Below are 21163 nucleotides of genomic sequence, written 5' to 3'. Positions count from 1 at the left end.
ATATATATATAATGGCAGATAGTTATTGGACAGCTAAAATTTAAAAAAAAACATTGTTAAATAATTATAAATCTTTAATAAGAGCACTAAAAACGGCCAACACATTAAAAAACATCACTTCAACCTATAATGACATTTTTAACAACAAATTTTCAAGTTCTAGCCAACATCCGGCACTGATCAGGATATAGACATATATACGTCTGCTTGATTAAAGCTCACCCTACGAAATGCATTGGACGGCTTTGAGAAAAGAGGATCCCTCTTGGCTGGAAGGATCTACCTTCTCTCCCTCTCTCTCTCTCTCTCTATATATATATATATATATATATATATATATATACACACACACACACACCAAACTACTTGGTTAAAGGATAAAAAAAACCTTTAAATTGATGTTAAAAGGCATTTTAAACAAACCTTGTGCTATGTTTATAAACACTAATTTAATATAAATCATGCTTAGTTCAAGTTATTTTTGTAAAAGTAATTGATCTTTTATACTATCAAAATTTTGATGTTACAAGAGCCGTTCATGTTTTTAATATTGAAAAAACATTATTTAAGTAGGGAAATGACTAACTTAATATATGTTTCTCATCAAATCACTCTTAAATTGTAGAAAAAAAATATTTTAATAATTAATTTTAATAAATGTGGTTTTTGTCTCTTATTATCCAAGTGTTCTACTTTTTACCATTTTCTTTTATATATATATATATATATATATATATATATAAAAGAAATCTGATGTTGAAAGCACCATAAATATAAAATGTCGTTAATACTCTTATGATGACTGTTTTTCAGCAACAGATTTTTTTATTTTAAGTATCCTACAACATCTGGGATCTGACAAATTTTAGCTCCCTTACATATATATCTACACTCCATTGATTCCTGTCATCACATTGGAATAACTTTGAGCACCTATTGATGCTTATGTTCCTCAAAATCCTAACAACACAGTTCAAATTAAACATGCACTTTTATAGTCTGGAAACATAAAATATTAAATGGAACATGCCATAAATTGATATTTGTAAAGACCAGAGATGGAAATACATATGACAAAAGGAACTGTCTGGTTTACCAGCATATTTATGTACAAAACGAGCCTGTTGGCTAATTGAAGGTCGACATAGAGTGTCCCTGTGACTGTTCAATTGGTCATGTTTCAGGCTAAATTGTGGCCTCATGGTGAGGTATCCGTGCCCTTGGGCTACCCACAAAACACCAATGTCCGCCAACTTAAAGGTTTGGATTTTCCTTCAAGCAAATTGAAATCCACCTGACAACCATGTATTCGTATTCGGGACGGTTCAATGTTGATGCAGTTGCTTCTTCAATATAACCGAGTCAGAAAAATATAATGCAGTCAAATGGCGAAAAGGTTCATGTGATGACAAGCTATAGATGCCAGAGGTATAGAAGCGGCAATCGATGAATAATTAATTGCGCAACATGGGCATCATTCATCTAAAACCTGTTGGAGGAGGAATTAAGACATTTATTTAGTATTATTTAATTTTTTCACTTCGAGAGATTGAGAAATGAAAAATAATACCAGAATTAAAAAATCTTTTAAATGATTGAGTTGGGGTTCACATGATATTAGACCAAATGACAAACCAAGGTCACAATAGGAAAAAATCCACAAAATTTTCTGTTAATTTGGTTGAGAGCTAAACTAAAGACACCAGTCTGAATATAGAAAAACAGAAAGATCACTACTTCCCTTTTATGGAGCTTCTGCCTATTATGTAACTAGGTGAAAAACTCATTAAAGAATTAGTCTGCAGCAATTTCACTTAGATTTTTATGAATACATTGAATAAAGATAATTCCAAGTTAGTAAAAACATAAGGTACAACACAGCAACCACAAACATGTGCTCCATTCCCCAATCAAACTTCTTGCAGAAGATATCCAGTAAGCAGATAAAATGGGTCCTGCAACAATTTGGGAACCATATTGTTCATTTGGAAGACATCCCTGCTGCAGAGCTTATACGCCCTACAGTTTCTGTTCATCCTGACAGTCTGAGCTCCTTGTTCAAACTGGCTTTTGAAACTTTCCATGAATCCAAACTCTGGACATGGACTTGCCATTTTTCCTATTTAGCAATTTGACACAACAGAATTCGAGCTCCAGCTGTGTGCGAAGAACAAATAAATGCATAAAATAAAAATTTGAAGAGAAAAAGAAACAGCATAATTGAGATGAGCACAAAGAATAGAAGGGATGAAAAGGCTTAGTGAGCTTGCAGAAAACGATAAAACCCATATTAGGAAACCTTATGTCCAAGAAAAAAGAAGAAACAAAAGAGAGGAAATGTCAAGTAAACCGTAGAGAAAGTTACCACAATGAAGCCAGCATTGCAGAAAAGTTCTTTCGCTTGCTCAAGAGAAAAAAAATATGAAAGAGTACCATCAGCCCTCATGTATGCACGATGTCCTACTCTTTGACTTGGTAGAAGTCTCAGCATGGTCATATCATAAAGGCCTGAAACCAAAAATGCACTTCAAGTTACTGCCTTGAAAGGAAAATTAAAAGGGAAAGACAAGTTGATTAGCAGGTGACGCTTAAGTGTCAAAAAAATTTATTGTAGTTTGTACAAATCCCTTAATAATAGAGCCAATAATCTCATAGTTCAGCTCATAGTTTAGGCCAACTCACCGTAGTCCCTGAAGCAGAGGAGTCCCCCAGGCTTTAAGGCTGAATAGCATTCCTTAATAACAAACGGCATTCGTTGGAATGGGATAGATGATAAAGTGAATATCTAACAATGACAAATAAAAGATGAATATGTATTTCCGCACATATCAAAAACTGGATAAATTTATTAGATTAAATAAGCTGATTATGATGTTGAAACCAAGGCCAAACCTGGCGGGTTAATCAGAAATGGAAGAGCAAAACCCAGAGGAAATATGAGGGCTCCATTTTTTTTTCTTCACCAGGGCTAGCGTTTATATAACATATGCTACTGTTTACATACAAATAACAATTGTACCAACAGAGTTTCTTATGTAGAATTGAATTGAAAATTTTCCATCATCAGTGGTGTCAACAACATCAAGTGATTGTCCACAGATTTGACGAACCACTGTAACAAATATTGTTCTCGAATTTTTATCAGCAACATTTTTCTCAATTATTAATGAGGATGATTTTTCCTCTAGAAAATCTGGTGAAATTTTTGAAGAATAAAAAAAGTAAAAATTATACAAGAAATAATAGAGAAAATTACGAACTACGAATTTTCTACTAATTTCCTTACAAAACTATTGACAAAATTAAAAATAGTAATTAAAACGTTAAAGGAAATCCACAGAAAGTTTAAATATATTAAGGCTTATATTTTTTTAAAAACTTGCTAAAATATTGTGATACTTTCACTCAGCGATACCTTTCACAAATCAGGATAACTTCCTCCTTCTCTTTTCACTTGCCTTTGGGTATTTTTGTGACTAATATTTGCAAAAATGCAAAGAATTGGAAGTTAAAGACCATAATAAATGAGATAAAATTAAAGTCAACATTTGCAAAGAATGCTTCTTGCATCAAGAAATATTGCAGCTTCAATTAACAAATCTAATTCATCAGGAAACCCTTCCTATTCTGCAACATGGCTGTTGGATAAGAAAGGTAGAAGAGGCCCATGATATTGCTACAGTTTTTTTTCTTTATTCTCAATATTATGCAGTTCAGTACCATTCCATATTTTCCCTGCAATATTTTGTCATTTAAAATTTCTTTTTCATCTTGTTAGGTGTTGTCACATGGAAGTTGATGTAGGAATTGAATCCAGTGCCATACAACATGACAACTATCCAGAATTTGGACATAAGGACATGGCTATATAAACACATATAATGTTAAAAGCCCTCACAAGTGTAACAAAGTCAACCCCATCAAGGAAACTATGTGATTCATCTGAGCATGCACACTTAATTGTGCTAGTCATATCAAGCACTTCAGTGTCTTGGAATCTGCCCAAGAATGATCCAGAGCTGCCCATGTTTCCTGTGAAGATCAAATCCAAGTTATTTGATGTACAATCGGAGTCACATTAAATCAAAATGTATAAACTGTGGGTTCTATGAAGAGAACAGAATGCTTCACACAACAGTCCTCCAGGCACGACCCTGTCAATCAACTAACCAGGTAAACCGCTCAGAGAGATGTCACACAAAAATGGATGGAACTGGTTGTCAGCTGAAATATCTTCTGAAGACTCTACCATGTCTCTTGCTCTTTGTAGCGCTAACATGCTACAGTCACAAGCATACACTATGATTTTCTTGTTTGCACTGCACATGGAGTTGTTTAGACAATGAGCACAGTAACTAGAAAGCAATACCAAATAATAGGAGAAAAGATCTCCAAAAAAGAGAAAGTAGGTAACAATTGCTAAAGCTGCTCAGAGTAATGTATATGGGCCGATATATAAACTAAACTAGTTCGACCAATATCATATTACATTCAACAAACAGGGCCATGAAGCCCTCAAACGTGTGAAATTTTTTTAAAATAAATGGTTACTTTTAAATGAAAGGTCAGTATTATTTGAAAAAGTCAATTCTTTGTATGACAACATTAACTAGCAGCTTTGTCTTCTGGTTTCTCCCCATGCCAAGAGGTGTTGGCCATCACCTTGAAGAAATCATTTGCCCATTTCTCAAACAGCTCTTAGCTTACCTGGGCAACCTCACTTGACCCTGCAGCAGAGGATGCCCTCTTCACCTAATTTAATCCACGCAGATGAGAGCTTCAGTCACATGGAATAGTATTCTCCTTGCCATTTTTCACATACTGAATTTGGGTTCAACTACATTAACCCCACCACTATCTTAGCCAATTTTTCTCCCCTTTGTCCTTCACTGCTATGCTTCTCACTGCTTGTAGTGTGACATGTCCAGGCACTTGATCATCTTCAATGCACTTATCTCGTCCTCGCGAATCTTTGCACCCTTTGCCTCAAGCTAAAGAAAGAGTGCTTCATTTGTTTAGATTGTTTCTTTTTTCACCAAAATGCCAATATCTGCATAGTCAATGCATAGCTACTGGGGATTTTATTTCCAACCTCAGCCACCTTGTCTTGTGCTTCACTGGCAGGCCTTAAGAAACACTTCATTTGAATCACTGGCACCTAAGAAGCACTTCATTTGAAAATCTTGGACCAATTCAGCACAGAGGGATCGATGGAAGGACATGAAATAATCATGTCCCCATGTACCTTCACCTTGATATATGTTTGGAGATGTGCTGTATGTAGTTTAATCCAATGTTATCCGTATCGTACGATACGGACGCGTATCGTACGATACGTATCGTATAGGTTCAGAAAACCTATACGATACACTATTTAAATACGATATGCGTACGTATCGTACGCGTATCGTGCGATATGGTGACCGTATCGCACGATACGGGTGTGAAGTTAAAAAAGGGGCCCGAGGGCCCTTTTTTTGCGTCTTATTTTGAAACGGACGCTCCTCTCTCTCTTTTCTTGTTTCTCAACGCTGCTAGAGACGTGGGAGGGAGAGATTTTCTCCATTGCATCAAGATTTGCCGGTGAAGAAGCTTCCTTTGTCGTTGTGGGGAGTCTTGGGACGGTGGGAAGCTTGGAGAAAGAGGGTTTTTTGGTTTTTAATACCAAGAAGGTAAAAAACAAGTCATTTTTGCCGTTGAATTGTTCATTTGTCTTATTTCCTACATTTATTTGTATGTTTTTACTTGTTTTGTGAAGATATAATGTCGGATCCTGCATGGCAGTGGTGTACAAGGGTGAATCCCAAAGATAGATTAAGAGTTAAATGCAATTATTGTCAGGAGGGATCTCTCGCTTTAAACACCATATTGCTGGTACACACAGCGATGTGGCTCAATGCAATGGCTCCCAAGAGAACCCATTGCCAGCATATGTAAAGCACCAGCGTCAGGAGCTTCTTGATGCAGTGAAAGCAAGTAGGATTGAAAAGGAAATGGAAGATGCAGAGGAAGGATATGGGGACCCACATGAAGAGGAAGAAAGTGAAGGTGAAGATGTTCAGCTTGAAGAAGAAGATGTTGGTGTCAGTTTGGGAACAACTAAAGGGAAAGGCATCATGCGTGGAGGTGGTTCTTCTGCAACTGCAACCAGAAAAAGAAGAGGTGCAAATATAAGTTCAGTTTCACGAGGACGTGGCAGGAGTCATAGTGGTTGTACTGGTGGTGGTAGAGTACCTACTATGAGGTCGAGCAATATGTCTGGTTCGATCAAGAATTTTTTTCCCAATTATACTGCTGCTGGTGCTCAGCCTGAGATTCATATAGCCATGCAATCAAAAGATATCGTTGAAGCAGCAGATGAAACCATAGGAAGGTGGTTCTATGATGCATCCATTCCCTTCAATGCAGCAAACTCTTATCATTATCAGCCTATAGCAGATGCGATTGCTAGTGTAGGGCGAGGATATAAAATGCCCTCTTTTCATAAATTGCGAGGTAAAATTCTCAACAATATAGTTAGAGATGTGAAGATATATTGTGCTGAACTCAAATTGAGCTGGAAAGCTACAGGATGCAGTGTAATGACAGATGGGTGGACAGACATCAAGAACAGAACATTGGTAAACTTCCTTGTATATTGCCCTCTTGGTACTATGTTCTTAAAATCTGTTGATTTGTCTGATACTCCTAAGACTGCTGATGTGTTGTTTGGGATTTTTGATAAAGTTATAGAAGAAGTTGGGCCTGAAAATGTCGTACAATTTATCACTGATAATGCAGCAAATTATAGAGCTGCAGGTGAAATGTTAGCAGCACGATATGGGACATTTTATTGGAGTCAATGTGCTGCTCACTGTGTAAATCTTATGCTTCAGGATCTTCGTTCATAGATGCCAAGAAATCACGAAGTTTATTTATAATCATGCTTATGTCTTGAATTTGATGAGGAAATTCACAAATGGGGCTGAATTGATTCGACCTGCACAAACACGGTTTGCTACAAATGTTTTGACTGTGCAGGGTATAGTCAAGCAAAGAACTTCTCTCAGGTAGATGTTTTCAAGTGATGATTGGGCTGCATATCCACATGCCTATAAAAGAAAGGCAACGACAGTTGTGGATACCATCTTCGATGCTGACTTTTGGGAATCATGTGTGCACTTATTGAAGATTTGTATACCTCTAGTGAAAGTCCTCAAATTAGTTGATACTGAAGATAGACCTTCTATTGAATATTTATATGAGTCTATGGACAGAGCCAAGGAGGCCATTAGAGATAATATGAAAGGAAAAAAGAAGTTGTACATGCCTATATGGAAGATTATAGATGAAAGGTGGTCAGGACAACTTCATCGCCCACTTCATGCAGCAGCCTACTACCTAAATCCTGCTATTAGATATCTTCCCACTTTTAAGAAGGACAGAGAGGTCGAGTATGGCATGTTGGATTGTATTGATGTATTAGTAAGTGATAGTAAAGAACAAGATGCTATCCATATGTCGATCAACAAATATGCTACAGCTTCTGGTACCATGGCGAGAGACACAGCAGTTCGATGCAGGACAACTATGCGTCCAGGTATTGGAAAAAGAGACTTTATACTTTTTTTTTTGTTGTTTAGCTTTTATTCTACCTTCTCACATATTTATTCTGACAACATTTTTACTTTCCATCTGTTATTAGATTTGTGGTGGGAAAGGTTTGGGCCTCATTGCCCAAAATTAAGGAAACTTGCAATTAGAATCCTCAGCCAAACATGTAGTGCAACTGGATGTGAAAGAAATTGGAGTGTATTTCAACACATCCACAGTAAGAAGAGGAACAGGCTGGAACATAAAAGGTTGAATGACCTTGTTTACGTTCGTTACAATATGAAGTTGAGACAAAGGAAATCATTTGTTATACAAAATAGCAAATTCTAATATATATTTTAATCTCTAACAATTTGTTAAATTTTTCTCTTGTTAGGCAACTACAAACAATATCTATGAGGAAGCATCACAATCAATATGATCCTATCTTCATTGACCATTTTGATATATTAGATTCTTGGGTTGAAGAAGAACCATCTGCAATACTTGATGAGGACGATCTTGATTTTTTGAACGTTGAAGGAGCAGCAGAGATTATTGATGAAGGAGAGGCTGGGGGAGAGCAATGGAATGTTGGTGACATTCCATTTGCAACAGAGGGGATAGAAGAAGCAGTTAATGAAGAAAATGAAGATGATAATGAAGAATGAAGATGATGATGCAAATGACGATTGACGATGCTTTTTGTTTTGAGTTTTGAAAACTATGTCAATATGTTCTGAGTTTTGACTTCTGAACTTATGAATTGTGATGTAATTGAATACTCTTAGGTTGCTTAGTATGTTATTTTGTTTTTTGAATGTTTGATTTCTTATTTTGGAATGTCTTGTTCATATGCATACTTCATAGGTCATACTTCATATACATGAATGATGAATGTTCCTTTAAATACATTTTTCTTGAATTTTTCTGATTTTTACTAGTTTTTTCGGATTTTTTTAGAATTTTTCTGATTTTTTTTCTATTTTTTATAAATTTTTAATATTTTTTACAAATTAAAAAATTACGTTACGATACATTTACGATACGTTACGATACGGCGTATAGGTCGGCCCGACCGATACACGATACGGCAGTGATAACATTGGTTTAATCACTTAATGTACCAAAACATGTCAGTTCCACTGGCTTGAGTCAGGAACTTGGTTTAGGTTTTTACCAAGATACTGCAAACTTGACATCTCATTGCCCTTCTCTTTCCAATATGTGCCCTTCTCTTCTCTATTTCACATTTTTGTTTCCACCCTTTTGAGCACTAATAGTGTTCGCTAACTGGATCAATGAAGTTCAGATGGCACAGAATGTTCCAATAACTTAATGCCAAGTTCCCTGTAACAAAGGGCAGCAATCCTAAACCTTCTTGTCTCCCTGATTTATAAGTCACAGCACTTAAATGAAGATATGCTGCTTTGCAAAGAAAATTAAAAATGTGGTCTAAGTTCCACATCCGTAACAAAAAAAGAAAAGGTTCCTTCTGAAATTTAGAGCCTCCGAAAAGTAAATAGATCTCCAGTTACTCAACCCCCCCACCACCCCCCCCCCCCCAACGCACACAAAAACAACCCTCTTTCCCCCACTCCACCCCAAACTAAAAAGAATAAAGAAAAAAAAATGACAAAGCTGTCACTAAAGTAGGGTTACTTTAAAGATGGCATCACCATGTTCTGGAATATTTGAAGGAGAAGCCGTTACCGCAGTATGGGAAGAACAGTACTCCCATTCCCACATCCAACTTCTAAAACTTTGGAATAGTCATGCGCACTCAGCAACTCAGGGAATTCCTTTAACAAGTACCTCCTCTCCTGCATGTAAGTAAAGTTCTTGAATCAGAAACAGAAAGCACTCTTTCTTGTGATTTTTAAAAGTAAAACCAAATTAATAACAGGAATAAACAATTGTATCGTGATCTTAACTCCTGGACTTCTAGAAAGTCATCATCCATTAAGCATAGAATTGTAAAATTGGAATATCTGTGAGATTGTAGAATGAGTATATGAAGAAGAGCCTTAGAAATTTACCATATTAAGGACGCTAAGAAGGCTCCGTTGGATGAAAAGGCTTCAGTGCAATGCCATAGGACGTTTGGTATTCTAAACCCTCATGCCTTCCTTTCCTTATGAATCTGATTTTCAGTGTACAAACCATGCTGGAGAGGCAAGAATCACTACTTATATTTTGAAACTTCTAACTATAGGCAGAAATACCATTTCAGGTTCTCATTGACGACGTTCTTCTCTGGTATTAATTGGGAAGTCTGTTTTCAAAGGAAAATTTCTGAATTCAAAAACATTGAGAATATATAAAAAGAAGTTGAGAAATTTATGAAATTAAAAGTTTCTGATTAATTTTCTTAGAAAGGCATTCACAAGCAACTCAAAATAGTTATTAAAATGATAAAAGAAACCGAACAAGCCAGAAAGTATTTCTAAAATGATCTTTTGAAAAATCTCCTGAAAAACAGAGTGTGATATTTTTGTATTGTTTCCATTTTGGCAACGTTTCGAAACTAACATTATAAATAAATGTTTCTTCAATTTGCTTGTTTTTGTTTATTGTGATATTTTGAAAATATTATTGATATTTGTAACTGTGCTTCTGATAATGTTCCAGCTTAGTTGTCAAAAACCCAACCAGTCGATCAACCATCCAACTAGTTGGTTTAGTGGGTTATTGACTGACCTGTGTCTCAAGTGAGCAACTAGTTGGTCGGAGAGTCTGCTCATTGGTTAACTAATTCCTAACCTCTAAATATGTGCATACATTCTGTGTGTGTGTGTGTGTGCGTATATATGTGTTTCTGTATTTATTTCCACTTAAATATATTATATATGTATTTAATTATTTATAGTCAATCAGCTAAGCCGACTAGTCTCAACAAGTCTTTTTAGCATCTTGGTTGACGTATGTCTGACTTTGATTTTGGCAACTTAGTTTTCCAAAGCGGCGAAAGTCAGAAGTTACTTCTTAAAGCTTTCTAATCATTTTTGTCAGACCTTTCTTCAAATTGTTTATTCCAATGTGTGGGGGACAGCCCCAATTTTGATTCATCGAGGTCTCAATTTGATGGGTAACCAAGTCACATAGCTGCAGATATGAAAGCAGGTGCAATTAGAGGTTCAGAGAGTTAAACATAGCACTTTTGGAAAACACTGGTAAGGCTACACCTACAAACATGATATATACAGAGAGAGACAGAGAGAAAGAGCGATTAACAGGTATCTTCCAGACAAATATTCGCAGATATGAATTGGATAATATGGGCCGTCTTATCTGAAAATTGGATGGCCTAGATGAATGGCACCCTTTTCCATCTTCTTGTCCCCATTTTTCCCATGCTTAAAACTTAAAAGAGATTTTCAAAAGGTCAATGCTCTCTTCCACCCCCAGCTCATCGCAGTGCCTCTCTGCCCTTGATGCGAGGAACCACAGCCATCTAGATATGTCCAAGTAAAACCTCTCTCTTTCTCTCTCTCTCTCTCTTTCTCTCACGATGGTGTTGTATCGGCCATGGCCAGCAGCCCCATTTCTTTTTTTTTTTCTCTCTCTCAAAATCTCTCTATGACTCTCTCCCTCTCTTCCGCTCTCTCATTTCCTTTTTGTTGCCATTTTCAAGGTAAGACGAAGCACAAGGGTGCCAAAGATCAATATTTAGCTGATCTAGAAATGAAGAAGTTATTAACTTTCCTCAATGAAGTCTGTGCTCAAAGAGTTGTCTAACTTTTATTATAAAGATAGTTCACTGTAATTGTCATAAATTCTTTTTTTTTTTAAGTTTCCTACTATGATGAGTAGCACATACATTGTGTGTTTTCGGTGTCCAAGTTTGAAGGTCAAAAATGGATCGAAAAAAGCCACTGATAACAAGAAATGAATAGAGTTCAACCATTTCATGACCTGCAACCTTGCAAGTTATGTTCAACACTTAGCACCACCATACACAGGTGGATAATTTTTGCATGTATAATTCCATCCACTCATATAGAGAAACAGTTATCTCCCATTACGTATGCCAAAATTGTCCACCTGCGAAAGGTGGAAGGATGGATAGCATTGCTGGCGAACAGTGATTAGTATGGTTTTCATCAAAAGCTTTACCTTCTTTGAAGTTTGAATTTGTCACGTGAAAAAAGAAAAAGAGATGAGAGGAATAAGGGAAAAAAGGAAAAGGGAGAGAGAAAAAAAATGAAAGGAAAGAAAGAGGGAGGGAGAAGAGAAAAAGAAAGAGGATGCCACGTGAAAAGAGGGGCAGCTGTGGTCAGAAGTACCTGGCTTAGTCAAGCCGAGTCGATGCCATGTCGGTGCTGCACCTGCATTTCTACCTGTACCAACTTCGACACAACACGAGCGCAGATGCAAAAATGGCATGTCCATGCGACTTAGTTGCTAGTCCTACAATCTAAGTCACATGGGTACTTCAGTAACGTCCACATACCCGTGTCGCCGTACCCATTACCCAAAATGGGTACTTGGACACATGTAGGTACTTTTTGGATTGAAACTAATCCAAACTGCTAAATTTTACTTGATTTAATTTTTTCCAACACAGTTGTCGTTTTGCTTTTAGAGTTATTGTTCATCAATAAACAATGTTATTATTTGTATCACATGTTTATTTAAATGTTGTTTTTATTGTGTTATTTTGCATATATATATATATATATATATATATATATATATATATATATATATATCCTGTCGTACCCCCATATCCTCATTTTTTAAAGTTATTGTATTTGTACCCGTACCCGTACTCATGTGACCTAGCATACAATTTGTCAAAGTAGATGCCAGCACATAGAAAATGACCTGTATATTATAAGAGAAAAATTGGCCAGTATTTGGTATATTCTATAAAAACCAGATTATGGACATCTTTACGAAAGCCTTACTAGCAAGCATCTTTTCTTTCCTCCCTAGCAAGTATAGGATAAACTATATCTAGCTTGAGGGGCCATATTTGTAAATCTCAGTGCAGTACAGTAATCACAACGACAGCACATCTACCATGCAAGCAATGTTAAATCTGAAGAATTGGCAATTTATCTCATGTGCAAGGCAAGTCCGATAAGGCAGGTCAACTAAAGGATGAGCAAGGTAAGATTGTGGGGAGTCCTACAAAGCAGATTGCTCTTATCCAAGGAATCTGCTTGTTCTTAACAAACAAATGAAGGATTTCAGGAAATAGGAGTTGACACACAACTCAATTCTCAAAGGAAAAATGTTTTGCAATGTAATCTTGCCCATTGCCTAGAAGGATTTAAATGCAACAATAAGAAAGAAGGCCAGCCATCAAGTGTGGTGGAAGCCCATGAACGAAGGTCTAAAAATGTCTTGCAATGCAATCTTGCCAGTGACTGGAAAGTTTACTGGATTATACCACAGCTTATAACTGCTCCCCTACTCCTTACGATTCAAAGAACAGTTTCCAGTGAACAACCTACTGATTCCTTCAGATCCAACTCAAATCCGAGTTGCTAGATAGAAACCAGCTTCTTTTGATAATCAAGAACAGAATGAACTATTTAATGTGATGCTTTCAAAACCTTGAATTTCTGTTGAGCTAAAACGAAAGGAAACCACCTAAACATTAAGGATGAGGCGAAATTGAACGAAATGTGCAACCTCATCATCTCCACGTTTTAGACCATTTGTTCCTCCAATCTATACAGAAGCACTCAAGGACTACATAGAAGTCAAAATCTCTTTGCATAGCAGAAAACCCAACAAGCACTAGACTAAGCATTCTGAAATGTAGCTAAAAAGAAGAAAAGAAGGGGAAAAGGAAAAGAGACAGGAACTAGGGAACTAACATGAAAGACAGGAAGGGCGGAAGCAAATGACGAAAAGGAAAAGGGACAGGAACTAGGGAAATAACATGAAAGACAGGAAGGACGGAAGCAAATGACATGAACTAAGTACCTTGAAAAATCTTCCCATCGAATGACGATTATGAAATCTTTTCCATGCTTCTGAAGTGTCATCCATGGAAGGCGGGTATGATGATGATGCAGAAGAAGAGGAACATGGCGATTGTTCGGATTCTTGGAAAGGCAGAAGATGATAGTGGAGGGAGACGTCCTTCTCGACTTCATCCCTGTGGTCGTTCCAATCGAAGTCATGGCAAAAGTATTGCGCCTCTTCTCCGTCCATCCCAGCGTTCTCTCTTTGGCCCGCCCCGGGTTTTGTATCAAAATCTCATGATTCCCTTTTTTTGCATGCCCGATTCGGGTCGGACATCCGCAAGGTTCGCTCCACGTTTGCTTTTAATTTTTAACGTACTTGAACTCATGTTCTTCAAAGTAGAGTTTCTTTTATGACTCATACAGTAAACTATGAAGTCTTCACCTAACCTTTCATCTTTCATCTCTTCTTTTCAAGGTATAAGGTCTAAGGTCTGCTTTTAATATTTCACTTGTATGTCTGCAGTCTGCGGTTCTTTTTTTACAACACAGAGTTGGTGTTAAGACTTTAAAACAAATATGGTAGCCTACTAGTCCCTATTTGGTTCTGTTGCAATTCCTTTGGGAACTATAACAGATCTACTCTCAAATTTTGAAGGCCAAGAAAGAGGCCCTCAACTTTTACTCATTACTCACAAATCACCACCTACAATGATGGATGGAGAATGTTGTATTTTTCATTACAAAATTATCTTGTGAGAATAAGACGGCAGTCGCCTCAAGGGACATAGTATAGTTGGTTGCAGTGAAGTACACATAGACAGTACATCCTTATTTTGATTCATATAAGTACTATTCCTCTAGATTGTAAAAAGTGAGACTTGGGAGTGTTTCGTCAAATTAAAAGAAGTCTGCTGTCCACTCAGGCCTCAATGCAGCCCAAAACCCTATAGAGAGGGGTTATGGGTAGGCCTTGGAGCCTCATTTTCAAATGATAGGTTCACCTTAGAATAGAGAGACGGTCACCCTCCTCTCTTTCTCTCCCCCTCTCCTACCGCACGCCCCGCCCCTTTGCCCTCAAACTCTTTATCTCCACATCCCTTCCCCACACCACCCCTTCGTCGCCCCCTTGTCTTCTACGCATCCCCCCTCCCAACCTAGTCAATTCATGCAACACTTGGCTACTACTTACCAAGGCAACCTTCAATACCTATTTGATTTATGGTTTCATTGGTACCTAACAATTGTCATTATCATAAAAACATCGTTTCACTCTGAAGTATCTTTCGTAATAGAAGGATAGGGAGCCCTACTCTTAGTGCATTCCAATTGCTAAGAGAAATAGAAAAAAATTTACTAGCAAATGCATAGTAATGTTTACACTGCCCATTGGATGCAGCAACAACTAATACAGTTCCAAAAAGTTTGTGCGAAAGAATCTGTCTGATCATGGCCCATAGTGTTAGGCCTCCTTTCCTTGCTTTATATCAACAAACTTTAATTTTCATGAGCATCTCTTTTACATGTAATTTAAATCTACAGTTATTGAACATATGATGGTTAATATACACTACAACGTTCCCTGACAGTATAACGCTGAGCAAAATTTCTTAACGAAACACCAATACAATATTACATATTACCATGACTATGCAGTTGTATTTGAGAAATTGTAGCTAATATACATTTTTTTTGCGAAAAAGTCACATTTATAATGACAAATTCCGGAAAAATCAGACAGTGTGTCAAAGTCCCAACCAACAAAATCACATCTAGGATGATTTGCGACAAAAATAATCACATTTACAATGTGAACTCTTAAAAAAATCCATTTACTGTTTCGCTCCAAAAACTCTTACATTTATTGTTGTTTTCCTCTTAAAAAATGCAAAAAAAAAACTGCTCTAAAATACTATCTCCACTTTTCTTACTTATAGAGTTGTGGCTGCCATGAGATCTAACTTCTGACCCACTTGTTGACTGGCTTGTTTTACCACCCCTTGGTATAGGTAACCTTTTGTGTCGTGTCATTGTATCCAAGATTTTAGTCACTATTGTACAAAAAAAAAAAGAAAGGCCTTGTATGATCAGTACAACCATGCTAAAGCAAATGAATACATGACCTACTGTCTCGAGATACTAATTCAATACCATTGTGTAAAATGATGCTTAATTGACCACGAATAAGCTGCTGATGTTGAGCCACTAGGCCCACTACCTGCAACAAGTGCAGGATTTGCGACCCCTGTAGTTCAACATAAATTACTATTAGTACATGACTAGATTTCAGATCAATGATGAACTATTTTCAGTGGCAGACTTGGGCGCGTTAGACATGGTGTGCTACTTGAAAGGAGAGACACATGCATTAGTAGGAAATGCATGTCCTTCTCAGATATATCTATGCACACACACACACACACACACACACACACACACACATACATATATATATATATCTAGAATAAAGAAAAATACTCTTGATTTTTATAGCACTAAGATCCTTCATGACAAATTCAATAACATAATTTTCAAGGCATTTATTTGAAGAAAACTATTCGTAGTGTTCTCCATAGCATTAACTTAAAGTGGTAACACAATTATAGAACCATGAACAAACTTGTAGTAAATGGAAGAATTATACTTCCTATGCAAATAATCATGGAAAATCACGTAAATATCAAAACTTTTGTACTGCTGTATTTGGAGATAGCTTAAGTCCATACAATGACTTTTTTGACCTTCATACATAATTTTCATGATTTTTTTCTTCATCGCCTTATCATTTTATATAAATATCTTATTCCAAGTCACTATGAGGAAAAAAACTCATGACTATCAATCAGTGTTATTAGACACATCATGTATGATGCATGTGCATCACTATGCCTCACCCCTGAAAGCACATTAAAGCATTGAGGTGAATCATATTTGACATGATGCGCATGGATCAGACCGATGCTGATGTGCATGCATCCAATGAAAACATTTTTTGTTTTAATTTTTTTTAGTACATCGTTGTTACAATTTATTTGTGTGATATGTCGACTGCCCTTTCTGAATTCATCTCCCGTAAGCCCTTCCCTTTTCTCCCTTTCTCTTAGTTTTCACTCCTCAGCAAGAGGGCAATCAAGTTTCACGACATCAACTTCTACTACCGGCCGGTTGCTGAATCATATTCCCACTTTCATGGTAACTTGCCTCGGTAATTGAAGTGGGTTATATATGCCCCATGGTGCATGAAAATTTCATGCATAGGCCTGTGATGTTGCCACATGGTGACAGAAGGTTTTGGGATTTGTCAATAGAATCAAGATTGGAAGCCAATGAATTTACTTAGTCATGAATACCTCGATGGCGAAGGCGAGAATGATTGTGCCAGTCCCTATATGCAGGTCGTTAAGACCAATATACCACTCTGAGTAGCAAATAATTGCCTTCTTTTTTTCGTCCTGCCCCTTTCGTTAACTCATACCCTTCTCGTTATCTCATACCCCCACCATGATCTCTGATCCCTTTCGTTATCTCAGATGCTGTAGGATCTGTTTCGTTATCATATACCCTTCTTGTTATCTCAGACGTTATAAAACATATTTCATTATCTCTTACCCATGTTGTTGTCTCAAACACTATAAAGACCCAATTCATTATCTCAGATTCTATAAGCCTCATTTTGTTATCTCATACCTCTGTCGTTATCATAGACGTTATAGGACCCAGTTCATTATTTCATACCTATGTCATTATTTCATATGATATGGGATGCATTATTTGGTCTCACCCCTTTCATTATCTTATACCTATTTTGTTGTCTCAAATGCTATAGGGCATCCTACCGGTTCCTTACCTCATATGTTATAGAATGTATTATTTGGTCTCACTCCTTTCGTTATCTAAGGTGCCATAGGACACATGATTTGGTCCCGCCCGTTTTGTTATCTCAACATTATAAGACATATGTAAAGAATGTTCGTTGTGCTTGTGCAATGTTAGAGCATTGAAGTAAATACACACATTGTACCTTCTCTGTTACAAAGGTCAATATTGAAAGTTGATTTATTGGTGTTAGGGTCCTCCCCCATCGTATTTTTGACATTATTTTTGTGGATATTATATACTAGACAGTTTTTGGCATGAAACTTACCCTTCACTACACATCACTTGGCAATGCATTGCTTCACAGGCTTAGTGCATTGCTTTGCCTCATCACACTTGACAAGATTGCAGTCAACCCTAATTCAAAATTATAGAAAGCTACTAAATCAAGTAATAAACAAAGTGAAGTATGCTTAAGAACAAGGAATTAGAAATCAATCCTTTCTCTTTGCGAAAACCATTTTGCAACTAAACTTTCCTTCAATAGTTGGAGCCTTCTTTCATGAGGTATCCTTTCTGAAAACACCCATCTACATGAAATAAATTTCTTTCACTCGGGTTATTATACTAAAGTACAGGTTCTGGCTTTGTGTACTTAATTCTATTTGAAGTTCCATGCCTTTCATCTAATTCACATTATTTTCTACTTCAATTGCTTTTTCATAAGAATATGACTATCAAATACCACTAAAATTGCAAAGGCCATTGTATCATCACCTTGGTAGTGAATTGGCTCGTGAACTCTTTCTTCTTGGTCATTCCTCCTACAATTAAGTATCTGCTCTAAAGTCTCAGTTGCAAAACATCTTGGGGAAGCTTTGACCTGGTTGTTTCTTCTATTTCTTTTGCTCGATCTTTAAGTCTATTTGTAATGAATTTTTCTAGTCTATCTTAAGATTATCATAGCAGTCTCATCAAAGATGATATCACAAATCAAGAGAACCTTTTTGTCCATAAGAATCCCAAAACTTGTAGTCTTTTTAACCCCAAAAGTAGGCTAGTGAGACTTGGAATCTAGACTGGTGCACTTTGAATCATGTGCATGAACATATGAAAGCTGTCATATATTTTTAAGCTAAAATTATTCACAAGTTTACTATACACAAATTTTAGATTTGGTGATCTACATTTTTAAGGATGTCACTATGAAAATGTGCTTGTCTCATTGGTGGTTGGCACGGGAAACAAAAACTTATTTGCTGTTCTCTTGCTCTCCTCTCCCTCTCCTTCTCTCTCATGTATGATGTATTTCTCTAGCGTGATCTATCTTTCCTCTCTCTCTCTCCTTCACATCTACTCTCTCCATCATATCCTTTGTATTTCACTATCATCTGCCCTCTCTATCGTCTCCTCTCACTAGTGGGTATGGACTCTACTGCAAGAGGGGGCTGTGGAGGGTTCAATATGCCCTCAGCTACATCCAGAATGCTACCAAGGAGCTCCTAATTATTGAGGAGAAGAATGAGCACCAGATCTTCGAGGGTCATGCCCTCTTCAAGCAGATGAACCAGAATGGGCTTCTCATTGAGAGTCAAAACAAGCTTGATTATGTCTTAGTGCCCACAATAAAAAACTTTCTTGACTATTGCCTCTAGATGCTCATGTGCAAGTTGCGATAGCTAAGTTGATCCAATGCAGATGTGCCTCATTGGGCATAGGTAGATTAGGATCGATAAACATGTGTTTTCACTATTGTTCATAGTCTGTGGATTCACAAAAACACATTAGCTTCTCCCTGATAAGCCCCTAGGCAGTGGGCACCCTACCTATGCCAAAAGAAAAAAATCTCAAGGCTGCATATGATGGATTATAAATATAGTGAAAAATATACATACGTTCATATCATAACACCTGTGCATTGAGATAGATTGACTTACTCCTTTGTTTAATAGAAGATTCCAATGATGATGATCGTTGCATGACTTTGTGCTCGATAGGAACAAGGTTCTCACACCATTTCAGAGCAATCTACAATGTTCCATAACCTTGATCACTTCAAGGATCATCATTCACTCTTGCCTCTATTTTTACTCTACCTTTGTATATCCATTTCTATAACCACCACATTAGTGGTTGTTTATGCAGGCAATACACCAAAAATGGTCTCTCCATGCTTTTCTAAAATGATGAGAAAAGTCTTTCTTGACACACGCCTACCATCGGGCACGCAAATGTTGGGACACTCCAGGCTCCGTGTTTGGAAGCACTGGCTAAAACAATAACAAATTTTGGCCAAAGTCTGTTTTTACAAGACCGCTGATGTATGCATAATATACAAATGTATCTCTGTTTACCAGCGTATATACATTTATTTCTAATAATAACAAGAATATTTTCCTCAAATTCAAATTTCTTTATTAATTACACAATTTATTGATGAAAAAATTATATTAGACAATAGTTCATCACCATGCACTGACAAAATACCCCAAAAAATAACATCACAACAACCTAACCCACAAACCAAGGCCTTAGAAATCCTTTCATTGGCAGTAGGCCTGCAATTAACCCATAACTTGCTGTTGATCCTCCCTTGGCTTCTATGTTCTGAAAGCTGCAGTCAATGGTGGTGTTCCCCACAGTCAGGATTTGTTCAAGGGTATGCCACCATCAGCTCTTGTTGTTGGTTCAGCTGTTAATTCATCATAAGAACATCCTACACCATTGATTTCTATTAGTCCTTCCTCCCCTCGACGACTTTAGGCTTGCAAGGGGCCACCATTTTTTTTCTGTTGGGGCTGTTGTAGTATGATCTTCTTGGATAGATGAATCTTCTAGTAGTGCTTCATTGATTATCTGTCCTCCCACAAAGTCTTCCTGCAATCAGGGCCCATCTGTAGCATTCAACGAGCAAAACTAGCTATTAAGTAATACACCACCACTTGAGAAATACTGCAACAATAGTGTTGTTGCCTAGGAGCCTGTGAAGTCTAATAATCAAATCTTCCTCATCCTCTATAATATTTCCTAGCTTGATGTTTAGTTTCAAGTAGTTAAACCATCTCAACCTACGACTCCTCTGGCGCCGGTTGAGTCCTGTAACCACCAAAGGTGCAAGTTTCACCAACCACCAAAATGGAATTCAAATATGAAATCAAAACAGTCTTGACCTAATGGATTAATTATTATACTCTCCTTAATCATAAGTAAGTATTGCCCAATCATCAAATGTGGAAAATGGAAAACAATTTTGGGAAAACAATCACAAACTTTATAGTCTCAACTCAAATAGAATTACTCATTTGTATCAGCAGGTTGCTACATATGCCACTAATTTTTTTATAGATGGATCTTTTAAATGAGTCTTGTAGGTGCATGTGGAAGTCAAACCATCAAAAACTGAAATGCCAAGAAAGTGTAAATTGTAATGTTCATGTTGAGTGTTTGTCTAACTATAGCTCTTGATGACATTTCTTGCCTTTGTATGTGTCTATTTATGTGTTTATATGCAATAAAAGAAATTACAAGTTTTGAACCCTTGACATGCATGAAAGATCATTTGAGACTATGTGTTTTAGGAGTTCTGAATGCCTCTAGGTCAATTTTCATCTTAGATATATGCAAAGGGGATGCTTTGGGACTTGTATCACAACTTCCTTTATGAGAATGCACTTCATGAGATTTCTCCAAAGAAAACTCTTGGTTCTCCAAAAGAAATAACACATATAAGCTTGGACAACATAATAAGAATGATCTCAAGTTCGCTGCCAGACATAAGCAGTTCAAATCATTAAGCCTAGTAAATAAAAGCTAAATAATATTAGTTTTGGCTGTGATGCAAATCAAGCATACCT

At 36.9% G+C, this 21163-nt stretch overlaps 1 protein-coding gene across 1 annotated transcript; it reads right to left on the bottom strand.

The window, feature by feature from the left end:
- Positions 1-1072: 1072 nt before the first annotated feature.
- Positions 1073-13757, bottom strand: LOC116265956 (uncharacterized). The gene is made up of 7 exons (XM_031646975.2): positions 13513-13757; positions 9286-9395; positions 4171-4319; positions 3899-4032; positions 2683-2785; positions 2366-2508; positions 1073-1489 (listed from the first exon to the last, which is right to left on the bottom strand). The coding sequence occupies exons 1-7, from the start codon at positions 13741-13743 to the stop codon at positions 1475-1477; spliced, it is 885 nt and encodes a 294-aa protein (XP_031502835.1). The 5' UTR covers positions 13744-13757; the 3' UTR covers positions 1073-1474.
- Between the last annotated feature and the right edge of the window lie 7406 nt (positions 13758-21163).

This window comes from Nymphaea colorata, chromosome 12 (genome assembly GCF_008831285.2).
Source record: "Nymphaea colorata isolate Beijing-Zhang1983 chromosome 12, ASM883128v2, whole genome shotgun sequence".
Taxonomy (NCBI): Eukaryota; Viridiplantae; Streptophyta; class Magnoliopsida; order Nymphaeales; family Nymphaeaceae; genus Nymphaea; species Nymphaea colorata.
Note: the sequence above shows the minus strand (reverse complement) of the source record. Positions and strands in the feature narration are given on the sequence as shown.

What these genes read in the sequence shown, in the direction of transcription:
- LOC116265956 (XM_031646975.2), bottom strand. Translation starts at nt 13,743, where the DNA reads ATGGACGGAGAAGAGGCGCAATACTTTTGCCATGACTTCGATTGGAAC. An exon ending in CGATGGGAAGATTTTTCAAG is followed by an intron (nt 9,396 to 13,512) that starts GTACTTAGTTCA and finishes ACTTACATGCAG; the next exon opens with GAGAGGAGGTACTTGTTAAA. An exon ending in CTCTCTGAGCGGTTTACCTG is followed by an intron (nt 4,033 to 4,170) that starts GTTAGTTGATTG and finishes TGATCTTCACAG; the next exon opens with GAAACATGGGCAGCTCTGGA.